General features: G+C 40.0%; 2 protein-coding genes across 6 annotated transcripts in view; both read left to right on the top strand.

Annotated features, from left to right (window-relative positions):
- Positions 1-5,282: 5,282 nt before the first annotated feature.
- Positions 5,283-10,061, top strand: tmem183a (transmembrane protein 183A). 2 transcript variants are annotated; one of them, XM_087178612.1, is made up of 8 exons: positions 5,283-5,474; positions 5,809-5,898; positions 5,987-6,157; positions 6,267-6,426; positions 6,813-6,993; positions 7,315-7,395; positions 7,529-7,681; positions 8,356-10,061. In XM_087178612.1, the coding sequence occupies exons 1-8, from the start codon at positions 5,411-5,413 to the stop codon at positions 8,539-8,541; spliced, it is 1,086 nt and encodes a 361-aa protein (XP_087034738.1). In that variant the 5' UTR covers positions 5,283-5,410; the 3' UTR covers positions 8,542-10,061. The 2 variants fall into 2 exon arrangements, with proteins under 2 accessions (XP_087034738.1, XP_023279516.1); XM_023423748.2 differs by having other exon boundaries at positions 7,526-7,681.
- Positions 10,062-10,815: 754 nt separating this feature from the next.
- tfeb (transcription factor EB) overlaps positions 10,816-15,954 on the top strand; it is a 30,465-nt gene continuing 25,326 nt past the window's right edge. For 3 of the 4 annotated variants that reach the window (XM_023423540.2, XM_087178558.1, XM_087178555.1), the window contains exon 1: positions 10,816-11,035. Coding sequence is in view for 1 of the 4 variants with exons in the window: in XM_087178554.1 (XP_087034680.1) it covers positions 14,432-14,482 (51 nt within the window). In the remaining 3 variants the exon portion in view is untranslated. Of the gene's footprint in view, positions 11,036-14,426; positions 14,483-15,954 lie in introns of those variants that run through there. The other variant, XM_087178554.1, reaches the window with a different exon arrangement.

The raw sequence follows: 15,954 nt of genomic DNA, 5'->3' as shown, positions 1-15,954 counted from the left end.
CCACATACAGAGGTGAGGTTGTTTCAATCCAGATAATGATAGGTGGGCCCTGCCCTCCTGTGTAGAGAGCAAAGCTCTCAACATCTGGCCCAGACCTCTACAGTCATAGTCAACACTCATCTAGTGAGTGTAAACCCTCCATCCACCTCCGCACCTTTCAACCTACTACATTACCATTCTACCTACTAGACATTTAGATCCTCCTTTCTGGCATGCTGCCACTTATGAGCTTTTGAAGTAGTATGTGCCTGTATATCCCCATCATCTTCACAGTTATTCTCACGGTGATATCCCAGGACATGCAGGAGAGTTAAAGGGGTTCCCTGGTAGAGGTGTATATAGCTAGGAAACCCAAGCCTACTAAAGAAATACTGCTCTGTCACCCTCTTCGTAAATTCAGGCCTATAGCTCTAGCAGGGTTTGTTGCTCTCTTGAAACTAATTACCTACCAAAATGAAAATTTGTGTCATTTAATTTTCCAGGAACCAGTCAAAGTAGTATCACCATGGCAGGACTAATCTGCTGGTTGGCCCTGAAGTAAAGATTACCGGGCCCCTGTTCAAGCTCCGTGCAAAGTATGCTTTTCTATACTAGAATATCACCTCGTCCCTGATTAATCTAGAAATATGCAACATATTAGCATGCATATATAACAACTCTTATAATTTGATTGGGACACATGGTCCCTTTTGAGACAGGGCCTTAAGATTGCAGGACTTGCACTTTTGTGGTGCATCTTCCCATTAGATTTCCAAACAAATTAACACAAACAAAGTGGCAAACATTAAGTCAGTCTGGAGTTCTGAGGGTCCAGGTGAGTTGCCTGCTCTGCCTGATCCATCCTTGAATTAAACGTTGGCCCGTAAGATGTGTATAAGAGACAGGCGTTGATCTGCCGCTGGAGCACGTCCCTCTCGTGCAGCGCCCCCTGCAGCTTAGTCTGAGACTGTATGAGGGTCTCCTGAGTCTCCCTGAGGGACTCCAGCAGCTTGTCCCTCTCGTCCAGCATGTTGACCATCAGCTGCTCAAAGTTGGCCTCCTGGTCCGAGCCGTTCGGGACGCCGCCGGTGCCTCTCGGAGGACCAGCCGAGTCTCCCTCACTGATGGTCGGCATCACCTCGCACATCATCTTTCCTGCTCTGTGGTCTGGGCAACGCTACAGGACAGTGTCGCTGTCGGGATTAAGAAGGGAAATATGTGTCTTACAAGGCTGATAAACAGACTTACAGTAACTGATAAGGGGGCCTTAAAACGCCCCGTAGCAACGCACAGCCTATGCAATCCTTGATACGCGCCTTATTCCCACTAGGCTACATTAAATTTCCCGTGCATCAGACGTTCAGTCTTAAGCTTTATATCGCCTTACCTAATCAGAGTGATTGAAATGACGCGATGATGATTGACCTTTCATCCATATTAACCGGCTTTTTTTCACCCAGTGAGCTGATCCGCCCTGCCCGGCGCGCCATGCACTCACATGTAGAAATCCCGGCGTGATATGATTGACAGCTCAGAGATAGACGGGTGCGTTTGGAGGGGTGGTGCCCGGTAGAACGACTGAGATCATAGTAGCCTACATTGGCAGGAAAATAGCAAAAAAAAAAAAAAAAAAAAAAAAAAAAAAAAAAAACACAAAAAAATATCCGAGGGGAGACGTTTAATCTGCGTCCTTAGTCCTGGCCACAGCGAGAGCGAGTCTTATCTGCATCCGCCTTCTCCGCTTCCATCTCTCCTCACCGCCACCTAACCGACGCTCACTCCTCCTCCCTCACACACACAGTAGCTCTGTCACACACACACACACACACACACACACACACACACACGGGAATCTGCAGTTGTCACTACCGGGCCACAGCTCTGGAAATAAGGGACCAACTCCCCGCGATCAGCCTATGCGCGTTTTGCACCACATGCATATGCAAATCAGAGGACTGGAATTAGGTGCTCGGTCATTCATGTCATCTATAACAGCCTAATCACAATTCCACACGTGGGCTATATCGTGTTACAACAGCTAGCGCAGAGTTGACCAGTACTTGGTGAAATGTAATTAACTTTTCACATCAGCATCACTAAGCACGTTCACAACCTAACGGCTCCTGAGCCATGATGCGCGTTCTGCTGGCTTCATCTTAACCAAGCCAGAGAGGCAGGTTGTAGAGCAGGTTATGCAGCGCACCCTGCAGGATTGTAATGGACCCTAAAATTATAAATAGGCTATTGGTAATATTTGAAAGGAAAGTCTGGGGCATCTCCTAACACTGAGTTTTAGACGTGCCTCACTCTGAATGACTAACTCTGACTCTTTACGTTTGGTGGTTGTTACTCCACAGCAGCAAGACCCTGATGACATATGATATATCAACCTCACACTGTGCCAGTGCTCAGTATACTTACACCACTATTTTACTGGTGTGGTATGTATGCTTGTATGTATGTATTTTTTGGTGACTTTTTTGTGAGACAGTCTGGGTTTGACCAGTTACTTTAATACATAAATAAAAACTCTCCAAAGCATTAAAATGCCCTTGCTAGACTCAAATAAAGTGCCCTTTTGCCAGATATTTAAGTGTGAGCACTATTGAAAGTTTAAAGAACAAGAGCCTAAAAAAAAATAAAAAATTCACAATGAAATGACTGGATGACAATCTCTGTTCAATGTAAAGAGAAAATGCTTTACAGTATGGGTGACTGAGCTATCATCAGATTTATATACTTAAATTATGTTCTACTGATGAGGTTCTGCGGGGGTTTGGTTGCTGAAAATTTGAATTGAATGTTATTAAGATAAAGGTTGGGAGAATTTGAGTATATGAGAATAGAGCAAATGTATATATGTATATACACATAATCGGTGCACAATTATGAGTGTGAAAGCCGTTATTTAATTAAATTTCACTTCTAAGGTGTGAAGCATGTCTTAGAAGCTTCAAGGAATAAACAGTGATGGCTCTTCGTTGCCACCTAGTGGTTAAAACAGATTCACTGAGGCAGTGCTGCAAACCAACTTCAGTATTTTCAACTCTGACCTCTTCTGGGAATGACCTGTTGTGTATTTAGGTAAAACGCTTCAGTAATTCACCCCCTCACAGTAATCGTTACTATTAGGCCACTGGACCGCTGTTTGGTCTGTATTAGATTTATTCTGAAAAAAAAAGCTTTCTACTCTTTTTTAAAAAATTACAACTCCAGTTATGGCCTTTTTCTTCTGTACCATTTTATTCAGCTACAATGAGTGTTAATGTAAATTAATACAAATGAACATTTATTTGATGGTGAATGGAAAATTCTGTCCATCTGACAAATACTTACGACTGAGGTTACAACATAACCAGATTATTAATTCCGTTTAGTTTTATGGTAATATAAACCGTTTGGATTGCAATTTATCTGACATAATTTCCCCTTTAATTAAAGAAAGGGTTATAGTTGGGATACATAAGGTGTAAGGTGTGGACATAAGATATGAGAATGTTTTCAGGTGTTGAGACCAAATAACACGTGTCTGTCAGCAAGTGAGATTTACTCAGATTTTAATGGCGGAGGTTGGAATAATAACAATGAGAATAGATCTTGTTCTTGTTCTTGTTATTGAACAAAAGATATTGCTGTACAAGGACAGGCAATCTTGTTATGGGGAGAAAACTGAGTGAATTGTTACCTTTAAGGTGAAATCAATATTCTGTGTTACAAGATGGCGATGACTAAAAATTCATAGTGGTCATAAGATATTTGACAACACTGAAGCTCCTGAAGATCCTCTGATGCAAAGGGTTTCATGTGAACTCTGGCCACAATCAAGAAGAACCTGATTTCTCCTGACAATTCCTCTGACACATCTCTAAAGTTGGAGGAAATGAGTCACTGTGCTGATTACTTAGCCTAATTGTCAGGGAGTCATTTTTCATGGCTAGAGGTACAAGCATCACCTGTGTTTTTTTTGTTTTATTTTGTTTTGTTTTTTGTTTTGGTCTTCTTTGAACTGCATCACATTTCTTCAAAAACTAATTTTGCTTTAGGAATTTGCCGTAGGAGACGTGGCATTGTGCCACTGAGTTTTCAAGGTCTTGGCAACAATGTTGTTAACAGCCACTCTGCTGTAGTGGCCTGCAGCACTTTTACAAGATGCTTACATAGGTCACTGCACACAGGACCTTTTTAGCGTTATGATTTTTGGGGCTGATGACATTGTACCTGGTAATGATTTCTGCCAGTATCTTCTCTGACAGATGGTTTGTCTACCTGGCTCAGTGATGTATTGGCAACCTTATGAGTGGCAGAGTGAAAAAAAGATCTGTGCTTTCAGTCACTTTCTGACATGCCTGTTTGAGTGGGGAGTGGATGAGCAGATGAAACAAGTGACACAGAAATCATCTCATGGCACCTCAGTGACGTCAGATGGGCAGCAGATTTTGCAGCAATACCTTGAGAAAATGTTTTCTGACGCCTGATTAATCAACCTCTGTTTGCTGACAACTTATTTACTTCTTTATTGGGCGGCATCATTAAAACCTCTTTATCAGTTAATGTGACAGACATTTAGTGAAAAACAATTCAAATAGAATAAAAGATCATGTTAAAAAAGAGGAGAAATTGATATCTAACTGAAGTTCCTCACTTATAGACAACACCTTTTATGATGCCATATGATGATAAGAGCTGACCTTTTGTCCCCCATCACTCTGCAGCACTTTAACTGAACTCTTTTCTGTCTGTTCTTGCAGACACACAATTTTCTGAAACTTTGGCCATTCAGTCGTAGACAAAGTGAGTAAGGAGTACAAAAAAAAACATATATATGTATAATATAATAATATAAATCTTGCTAATTAAGCAATAATGTCAGCAACATTTAGAACCACCATATAAGTAGCCATTGAGCACCACAGTACTTAAATAACAATATCAAATACATAAAGAGCATTAATATAAAATATTTACAATGAACTGAGAATGGAAATACTTAAGTAGATAAGTAGATCTTGGCCTAAGTGTTTGCAAAGCTTTCTGGAAAATAGCCCGGTTACTGTTCCTACAAGTAGCCAACAAGTAAAACAAATATATACATCAAAGCTCAATTTGTAGATATTTTACCACAAATTTACTTGGCACATAGAAATAATGGGGCTGACTCATTTTTCTACACCTTTAAGTCAAGAAGAATCGTTGCAGTACTCGTACTTACCGGTAGATGGCAGTAAAGCAACAGACGAAAAAAAAGCACCAAACGACAACGATACTCTCGCGTTACTTCCAACATCACGTCATTCCATGATGGCTGAAGATCCTGGCGGAACATTTTTCAATTTCTCTCTCATTTTTCTTTCTTTCTATCTACCTCGGCTTGCCATAGAGACATGGCAGGACTCACAACCCCGTTAAGCGTTTGCAGATCATTGGTGTCAACATGCCCAAGAAAGGGAACCGAAAACGGCTGAAATTTAAGGCTGGGGACGTTTGTTCGGAATCAGGTATATTACGTTTAGAAGCTAGCTCGCCCACTGTTAGCACTCAGCACACGACTAGAACTGATATATTTCACCCGTTATTTTAAAAAGTTCAATATGAGTTTTTTGACTAAAGTGTTATAATACATTACATTAAAAGTGAGGTCTTGCGACGTTCACCTTTAGTGTTTTCTGAAATTGGCAAGAGCCTTACTGTACTGCTTAAGTTGTTTGACAGATGGGTTGTGTGTTTCACTTACTGTAAGTAGTGGTCACAGCAGGCTTTGCTAAAATGTTTTAAAGAAAAATGACATTCAAACAGTATCATAATTAGAAAGTATGATTTTTTTCCCCCTAGTGACCGTTGCTGATTATGCTGATGCCGACCCAGCCGTTGTGAAATCGGGGAGGGTGAAAAAGGCTGTTGCAAATGCAGTTGCAAAAGAAGGTAAACCTATGACAGTGCAGTAGTCTCGTCTAGCCTCGTGATTCACGTGCTTAACTTATCAATATATTTAAATGTGTGCTTTTTCCAGTAAAATTACTCTGTGGGCTGGAAGCATCTCAGGGTGCTGTAGAGGAAGTCCTCTCGTCTGCAGTGAGTGTCCAAACAGACGCTTTGGACAGCAGTGATGACCTGGATCCCGAGGAAGATGGAGAAAATGAAACTAAAGTGGCCCGCAAGAAGAAAAACAAGAGGAGAAAGGGTATTATTTGTAATTTGTTCTTTGGCACATTAATGGACGAATGAGTTGAAAGCACAAGATTCAAGATTTCCTGGTTATTTACTGTGATGTTTGCATGTTGTCTTCACAGAGAGCAGTGAGAGCAGCGATGGAGGGGAGTATCCAGTGGATATTTGGTTAGTGCTCTCCTCCTATATTCGGCCTGAGGACGTTTGCAGATTTGCTTTAATCTGTAGGAATGCCTGGACAGTCACTTGCACCGCAGCTTTCTGGAGCAGGCTCTACAGAAGGTGAGGTGGTTTTATTGATCATTTTCAGAGGTGGCAGTTTTGATGGGATTTCATGGATTGATGTATTCAGTCTAAAGCTAATTTGCTGATTCACTCAAAAGAAAGAAGTTATGAAAGTGCAACTGGGAATAAAACCAGAGCCTCTGTACTATCCATGGCTTCATTTTATTTTTAAACAACGTAAAAACGATACATTTTTCGGGATGGAAAATACCATACATGTAAAGTTGATTATTTATTTTCAAACTGAGGATCTTATCATTCATCTGCAGTGTGTGTGAAAAATGTTTTGAATGTGGTCCAATAAATCAGCAAAGGAATGAAGTAAACTGACATGATTAACATGTTTTCTTTCCCTCTCACCCTCTGTTTTCTCTTTTTTAAAGACACTATAGGATTGATGTTGATCTGCCGTTTCGTCTGCAGCCTGACACTATTCACATGATGCGCTGTCTACGGGCCCGTGTCATTCGCTCCCTTTTCCATTTGTATGAGCCGTTCAGCTTGCGTGTCTCAAAAATCCCTGCCCTGCCAGAATCAACACCCACAACCTTGCTCAACTCTAAGGTAAATGAACCGTGTAAGGACAATTTTAGACTCGATGAATCAAAGCAGCCCTAGAAGAGCCAGAATAAATTGAACTTGTTTCATGATTAAGACCTTTGGTTTATCGTTTGTTTCTACTCTCAACCCACAGCACACAGTTTGAGACATTGAAATTTAAACAGTCAATACATCTCTCATTTCTTAGTTTTGCATTTTTATCATCCTTATAAGAAAGAAATTAGGAACAAACATATCTCTGCATGTTTGTTAAGACAGAAACTGATCTCCCAGGTTTACACTGTAGAAACTGCCCTTTTATATGCTTAATTTTTCCTGCTGCAGTGTTTACTGTTCTGGGTCAAAAGGGTGTCAGGGACTCGACCAGATGCATTGTGGGAGTTCAACTTCAAGTTTATAAAACAGGTAAAGAGTTCCTCAAATCAATTAAATTTCTTTCCCGAATATTAGCTTCATAACACGTTGGTAATAGCCTACTGTGGCTCCTGCTGTCATGATTGTGTTGTGTATATTTCTCTGGTTATCTCCATTGCAGCAGGTACACAGTAAGAATGGTTGTGCCAAGTCCTTGCACTTTCCCAGACAATATGAAGATGTCCACACAAACCCGGACTCTGACTGCTATGTGCTTCAGGTCACTACACTCAACTTCATTTTCACCCCTGTGGTCATGGGCATGACACTGACCCTGGTTAGTACTTCTCAGTTATCTTTTTAAACTATGTACTACTATGTTTATGAGATTGATGTCGACTATTAACTTTTGGAAATAAAATTAAAATATTGAAATACTTTAAGGCAGTTTACTGAGTGAAAGTAACTGTAATACCTAAATTAGAAAAGGCTGAGACACGACAATCACAACTAGTAGGTCATTTTGGTTTTTAATCATATAATCTCCAACTCTACTGACTGTCAGCACACATTATTTAAGTAAAAAGTAAGAGCAGAGGTTGGCCTAAGACCTGGCATTTACATCCATCTTGGATGATCCAATCACAGCTCAAAGCACAGGTATGAACGCACCCAAGATGCACTGAGGATGCATTTGCGATCCGATCAGTCAGACCACCTCATCCCATAAACTGTTAAAGAAGTCTAGTTTGGGTGATTCCTAGGGAGCAGGGAGTTGTTTTTATATGAGCTACATTTTCAAATAGTTTGTAGGTTTTCATCACAGCCCCATAAAAGCAAAACATCTCCACCTACTGGCAGTAAGTTTGTTAAAGATATGCTAACTAATGCGTATTTATTATGTTTGCCAATAGACACCTTTAGTTAATGTTGTCTTCTCTGCTTGATCACAGACAACGAAACAATGAACTCCTCCTAATCCACACTGGTCTGTCTCTGTCTGTCTCGTAGTTCACAATCAACGTCAGCACAGACATGCGCCACCACCGCGTTCGTCTGGTGTTCCAGGACGCGCCGCTCCGGCGGGGGAAGAAGAGGGGGGATCAGGGCGGGACCCAGGTGGTGTTAGATCCAGTACACAGTGTGAGGCTCATGGACTGGTGGCATCCACAATACCCCTATGTACCCTCTACATAGGAGTCCTGCCCTCTTGGTTCCTGCTGCAGCAGACTCTCATTCCAAGAACCCTGCTGTTAATTCCATCCCTCTCACCAAACAGAAAAATGATCTTGATGGTGTTATTTGGTTCTTCCTACATTGGCATCGGACATAAATTGTTTACTGCAGAATCATACAATATGAGCATTATTCCTCAGCAGAATGTGCTTGTTATCTGTTTATACAAATCTGCTGATGTCTAAATAGTTACAGTAGCAGTCCCTCTTCTCTTTCAACACTCCTCAGTGCTACCAGTTCCTGAGTCTTTCTGAAAACAATGAGGTGTAGGGCTGGGTAACATGGAAAAGTAATAAATGTCATGATAACCAAGATCATCATCTAAAATCAGTGCTTGTTTTGATGTGATAATATATTAAAAACCACAACAGATTGTCTAGGAAATCAATGAGATCCTTCAGATCGTTCTGGGAAAAATCGAATTTAAGATTGTTAAAATTGCACAGAAGTGTTTCACAGTATAGAAAATACTGGGACATGATTACAGCTATGGTTTGATATCTATATTACCCGGCCCTAAACACATGGCAGAGAGTAATGTGTATTTGTCTCTACTGGTTGCATAAAAGATTTTAAAAAATCCATCATTCATCAACACATACAACATAGTTGCATGTTGGACCTACGTGTGTGACACATTTTGTAGAAGAGAACTCAAGGATCAACAGGGTGGAACATTTTCACTGCCCTCTCAGTCTCTTTTATGTTCACTTGAAAGTTGTAAAATATCTTGATTTTTGCATTGATTTGACTTTTGTCAATGTTGCACCAACATAGTTGTATTACTCGTTTTTTAAAACCATATTTTTTTCTGGATGTATTTAATTCATGGCAGCCTCACTTAGTATTATGTGAATATTAATGACACTGCTCTACAATGAAGGGGCCAAAGAGATGATTTACTTCAGACGTCACCCACTCATCTGCTGATTTGGGCAGTGTTTCTTTTCTTTTAAGTGTTTCATGGCTAAAAACATCTTGATTATCTCCTTGCTGATTATGTGAGCCATGCCCCCTACTGCCATCTCTGGAATCTCAGTCTCAAATTTGAATGACTCTAAGAGTTTAAAGTGGTCTGTCTTGTGCGTATTGAATGTGAGTAGGATCATACCAGTCACATACTTGATTGAGTGCTATGTAGGGAAAGAGCGCTATCACTTACATTGTTTTATTGACCAGTTAAAATCATTTCACTTGGATTGATTTGCACATACAGAGATATATATTGTGAAGGGAAAAAAAACATTAGATTAGCCCTTTGCAATTTACACTTGTAGAAGTAAAACGATAGCTGATGGCAGGACCCCATAGCATAAGACATTTGGATGTTTTGGTTAGCCACAGTTGATTGTTTTAGTGGGTGGTCTAGTTTTATCAGATGAGTTTCCTCGTATAGACAAACTTACTGCACTGAAATTAAAACTCAAACTGCCCATGATAAATGCCTCCAGTCTTCTCTAATAAAATGTTGATTTACAAAATATTAGTTTTTTCCTTTTCACTCGTGGTCACACTGGGTACTACCCCTGCTGAACTCCTTAGTCATCCATACTCCACATATTAGTCACCAACAGTCACAGGATAATGCAAGGGTATCCATCACACCTCTTTGTATGTATGAATGCTTGTCATGCTGTTTGTGTACTTGTACAATTTCACATGCTATATACTTTTCTGACAAGTGAAATAAGAAAATGTCACATTGAGAACTGGACCATCAACATACTGAAATACAGACAGCAGTCATGTCAGTAGAAGTAGCACTATAAAACATAAAAATCAATCAGCATGTGGAGCCTATGATTAAATTTAAGACTGTCCATAAATCGCAGACCATGGCCTCAGAAATACAAGATCACTGGGTCATGATGTAAATTGCAGAATAGCTCATGCATCCTAACACTGAAACCTAAATGGGACTAAACTAAATCGGACATAAATATGTAAACTTGAGGCCACAATATAGAAATAGACTGAAAGCAGCGTTTCAATTGCAGACAGGAAAAAAATAATAGAAATAAAGTTCTCTCCGTTCAGTCGAGTTCATCCTGGAAGGACCTCTTAAAACTCCCGTTGCTGTCAACATGCGTCACGTCATCCCCTCAAAATATCACCGAGAGGATATGAGAAAACTACATTTCCCACAAACCCATTTGCGCTTTGCCATTGGCGGTGGCACAGGTGACCACAGACGCTTCGAGTTGTGACAACATCTCGTCGGACGAAACGAAAACAAATTAGCCTCCGAGGCTCCAGCGGTTGCACACGCTGCAGCAGTCTGTGGAAATACAGAGAAACTTAAAACTCCAAAGTTTTTTTCCCTTTAACACGACTTTTTTTTTTTCCTCTGGTAGTGACTGAGAGGGTCGGTATTATCAAAGCATGAAAAGAGAAGTGGACACGCACTTTTCTTGAACCTGACTCTTTACTTCGTACTGTCTGACCTTCAGAGCGGGTAAGTGATATTTCACCACCGCCACTGAAATTTAGCCTCTGCTGAAACGCCAACACCTCTGGAAACCCAGCGAGTATGAATTTTAACTGCGTTTTCTCTCTTGACATTCAAAGTTTTGTGATTTATTGAGCTTAAATGAATTGTAGCCAAGTTATTATTTGTCCTTAGGAAATTGAAGGCTGCCCTAACCCATACTTTTCACTTAAATGTTGTTAAATCATTTCAGAATAGTTAAATAAATATTTAAGCCGGTCTGCCAGACGAGACCTGTAGCTGTGCTAGCTTACAGCCATCTTTCATCCTTAAACTTTACATTCATGCTGCAAGCATCACGAATCACAGTGCCAAATTGAGAACCATTTCTTGTTTTTTTTTTTTTTTTTGTCTCTAGCTGGTGATAACGTCATTATGAATCTGGATAGAAAAACTTTACTGGACTTGGGTAGTAGCGCATACAGGTCATAAAGATCAAAGTAGACATTCAGTACATTTTCATATGCATTACGTTCAGATGCCATTTTCAGATATTTCTAAGTAAATGGATCTTACAGAAAATTATAATAATTCTAAAATAGAATAACATAATAATATAAAATAAAATAGCTCTGAAATTCAGCTGCTTTCCTTTTTGACAGGGACAGGGTTACTACATTAGGACCCACTGAGACCATAATGCACCACTTTCCCCCCTTTACCGTCATCTGCCAGTCTCTGCTAAGAGCTGCCCTTCTTGCCATATATACACAGTAGCCAGGCTGGTATCAGTGACAACACCTCAGCCCCAGCGGTATGGTGCTATGTATAAGCTGTGACTGTAAACTGTACAGATGGCAACACTCTGCTGCTTATTCAAGTGCTTTCCTTGAAGGTCCTGCATGGTGCCAACACAAAAATAATGAAGGCACCACCACTGACCATTTATTTCCCCTTTATTTACATACCGTGTGTTTATTATTAGTGAGCCTGCATCTTTGCTATCCAGTGATGCAGTGTCATTATAATGACAATAATGACATATGCCTTATAGCTGGGATTAAGTTGTAATTTTAGAAGGAACCACGTGTTTTACTGTAGACTATACTCAAACTATTGGACTTTATAAAAGAAGTGCCATACCAAGTTATTTATCTTGACCAGTATATTTGAAGATTTACAGTTTTATAAGTGTTGCTGATGATGGTGACAGCAGTAACCATCAAAACAGGACTTTGTGGATTGAACAGGTTGCGTTGGCTGCTCTAGTAACGGACAAACTTCATTCCTTCAACAACTAGTCTATTCGTAGGCCTGTAGGCTGAGCTACATGTCTCCTTAGAGTATGTGTACCACCTTACATCACACCAACAAACTGTTTGACATCAGACCTTGTTGCTTGACTCCTGACCTCTCTGCCGGGTCTCTGTGATCAACCATACCCTTCTCCAGAGAAAATAATAAGGTTCAAAGGTCAGAGCAGACCGGTTTCAGTAGGTCTGATAGCTTGTGACTGAGGAGTGCATCTTTTTTTCCAAGGTTCTGCTTACATTCATGATGTGTCTACTTTCATTCTTAGTGTGTTTCTAAGAAAATTCCCCTCTGATATTAACATTAGCACTAATCCAGTTGTGACCATTTTGTGTTATAAAACACTATGGTCACAGCTCATGAAATGAGTTACCAAAAATAGAAAGTCAAGACCTCAGCTATTCTAATAAACTAAGTCTATGATGATTTATGTCATAGATCATGGGAGGTGGGTTTTAGGGAACTGCAGCTACAGGAAACCAAAAGCCAGCCAGAGCAATGATAAAACAATCGGCAATAATGAACCATTTGAATGACTGTGGGTAGAAATATTTTTGTAGAAATATGTTTCATATGCATGTTGTGTACAAGTACTGTGTGTTAGGGTGCATTAGTAATTTATGAGTGCATCCCTTAACATATGTACACACACACACACACACACACACACACACACACACACACACACTCAGTGAATGTATTTAGAACATGCTACAAGCTATTTTTGAGTTTTTTTCCACATATTGTTGCAGAATTGTAACCTGATGGTTACACCTGAATTATCATTCTCCTCTAAAGACACAAAACCTCTCTTCCTTTGTCTCTGTATGGTTTGCCATCTCCCTAATTTCAGTGAATCTATGAATGTAAATGTTTCTGGTGTATAACCACATCAGAAAGATAGATATTCTGGTTATCAGCATTGGCATACAAGGTTTAGCTGTATCTGTCACACTAATGCAGCACTACGACATGCAAATAAACTAATTTAATAAACCAAATTATTGTATCGCAATTTTATCACGTGCCTATAATTTTCCTAATAATGCCTCTGAACTACAATCCTGTCAAAGTGGTCATAGAAAATCACTGTCGATATATGTGCTATCTGGTACATTACACAGTGTCAAAGTAATATTTACTGATGAGACTAAATTTCTAAAAATAACCAGCTGTGGAAGTGTAGTTGTTTTGGCCTATACCTGCACTGCACTCACTTCCTCTCTCATTGCCAGAACATGTGTGTGTACAATGCTGAAGCACAGTTGAGAATGGGACAGATGCACATGGAGGAGTCAGTGGGGTTACAGAGTGCACACAGTATGAAAGGTCAGGGGTCAGTAAACACACTGAGCTATGAGGTCACTGTCAGCAAGGTCAGAGGTCAGTTGAGAGCAGCATTTACGCCTGACAGAGTGATTGCTCTCTCTCTCTCTGTCCAATAGCACAGCTGCAACCTGCTCAGATGGCCAACAAAGGAAAACAGAGTCGAGTTTCAAGTACTAAAACCTCACAGGAAAGGTGACCACTTTGACTAACTGTTCTAATTAAGATCCTAATTATCAAACTACTGGCTGCATTGGAGCATCTCTCGTCCCTGGCTTGTGTTTACACGTGTATATTGTAAGTGTGTTTGAATGTGTGACACGCACAAGCTGATCACCTTGTCACAAACGGCCACAAATTAGCACAAGCAGTGCATCCTGTGAGCTGCGTATATGGAAAAGTGTCATGTGGGTTATATTTTCAGCCTCATTGGACTCATGTCTGCTTGTAAGTGTTGACCATAGGGTTAATTTTCTTCAGGTAAACAGAAGCAGCCGTACGGAGGGACACACACACACACACACACACTAATACACAGGCACACTGGCAAAGGCTCAATGGATGTACTCTCCTGTGAAAGAGTGTGTAAACACAGCTTCATCCGTTTGCCATATGGACAGATCTCCCATGACCTGGATAGTTGTCTTGCCATTTCGTGACTAGACTAGTAAAATGTGTATGAGGAACTGTCTGTGTGGTTTACTGGGTTTCCCTTAAAAAAGACAAACAAAGAACCAAACCACAATATAAGTTTGTTATTTGGACTTTTTCTAGAAATTCACAGGAATGACAGCTTGGCATGTGCTATGTGACAACATGACCCATGATCTATCAGAGGTGAGTGTGGGTGGGACGTTTCAGGGCATGTGCTGAATGTGTGACTCCACTTCCTCATCTTATCTCCATTCCACTGTTTCATATCCTCTTTTGACTGACAGACAGTAGTGAAGGTCTAACGCAGTCTCTCTTTTCTCTGTAAGAATGGTGTCTCAGCTGCATCTGTGAAACACACACTGCAGCTGCCCTGTTGTGTATGTTTGGACAATTTGCTTGTTAGTATGAACTGCAGGGGCCATCTCTAGTTTGTGGTTGTAGCTGTCTGCAACTTCAGCTCTCTCAGAGATCCACCAATGAGTTATCCTTTTATCTCCTTCTATAGATGTTGATCAGTCATCTATGCTATGCTTTTTAGAAATAATATGACACCACCTTAAATGTTATGACTGACAATAACGCTACAGCACAAAACAGTATACTCTTATGGGTCACATATGATTTTCATTTCAATCTGGTTTCAAGGCTTAATCAAGAAAAACTGAGCACATATGAGGATGTTGAAATGCCCACTGATGACTCATGACATGACTGTGCCACACTTATTCATTCTGGAGCTCACGTTTGCATGGTCTTCAGCATACTGGCTGGTAGTTTTCACCTTTTATCATGTCAATCTTTTCAGTTAAGAGAGACAATTTTTGTATCAGTTAGTAGCTCCACTTGGCTTTCAGTTTGGAATCAAATACAAGAACTTACTGTTTGATTATCAGATTATGATAGCCTTGTCTCTTGATATGTCTCTGATGTCTTAGATCACTTAAGTTTTCTCTATAATGCCTGATATATCATATGACCTCAAGTTGCTGTCTATTGGTTTGCTGAAGATAAATGAGGGTCACACACATAGACTGTGGAACAACCTTCCCTTTTTACCATCAAGTCTGGCCTCTGAACCCATTTCTGTCTTTCTTTTCCAAACTAATGTGTATAAATTTGAAAATGTTTTTGTGGTTTGTACCAAGCCACCTTTTTGCATCTCAGAAAACTTCATTTTAAAACATCTTTTTCAGGTTCAAGTCTGGACTGGTGGAAATTGACCTCTCTGAAAACATTTTGATTTTCACCTTGTCAGCCTTTAACACGGTCAAAGTGCAAAGATTTTTAGTATTTTTATCAATCCAACTTTCTTTTTGTTCGCGTTTTTGTATTATACTGCACAGGTGTTTCTGTTATAAGATGACTGAACTAGTCAAAACCACACTGTATTTCAGAGTCTCACTGGAGCAGCAGCTAAGAAGCATTTATGACCCTCAGTCAAAGATATTTTTTGGCAGTTGACAAAAACCTGTTTGCCACCTGCCATTAAATTATAAAGAGGAATGTAACCTTTTGCACTTTGAAAATCAGCATCAACGTGCTGCTGTTACAAATACTTTTTATATTAAGTGACATGACTACTTTGGCTACTTACTCAGATTAATAGTTGCTAAGATATGAAAGTATTAATTTCATCAGTGATGAAGATCATTATA

This window comes from Seriola lalandi, unplaced genomic scaffold (assembly GCF_002814215.2).
Source record: "Seriola lalandi dorsalis isolate HSWRI2012SDOR001 ecotype SW California unplaced genomic scaffold, Sedor1 jcf7180002054692, whole genome shotgun sequence".
Lineage (NCBI taxonomy): Eukaryota > Metazoa > Chordata > Actinopteri > Carangiformes > Carangidae > Seriola > Seriola lalandi.
Note: the sequence above shows the minus strand (reverse complement) of the source record. Positions and strands in the feature narration are given on the sequence as shown.

What these genes read in the sequence shown, in the direction of transcription:
- tmem183a (XM_023423748.2), top strand. Translation starts at nt 5,411, where the DNA reads ATGCCCAAGAAAGGGAACCGAAAACGGCTGAAATTTAAGGCTGGGGAC. An exon ending in AAATGCAGTTGCAAAAGAAG is followed by an intron (nt 5,899 to 5,986) that starts GTAAACCTATGA and finishes TGCTTTTTCCAG; the next exon opens with TAAAATTACTCTGTGGGCTG. An exon ending in TGGAGCAGGCTCTACAGAAG is followed by an intron (nt 6,427 to 6,812) that starts GTGAGGTGGTTT and finishes TCTTTTTTAAAG; the next exon opens with ACACTATAGGATTGATGTTG.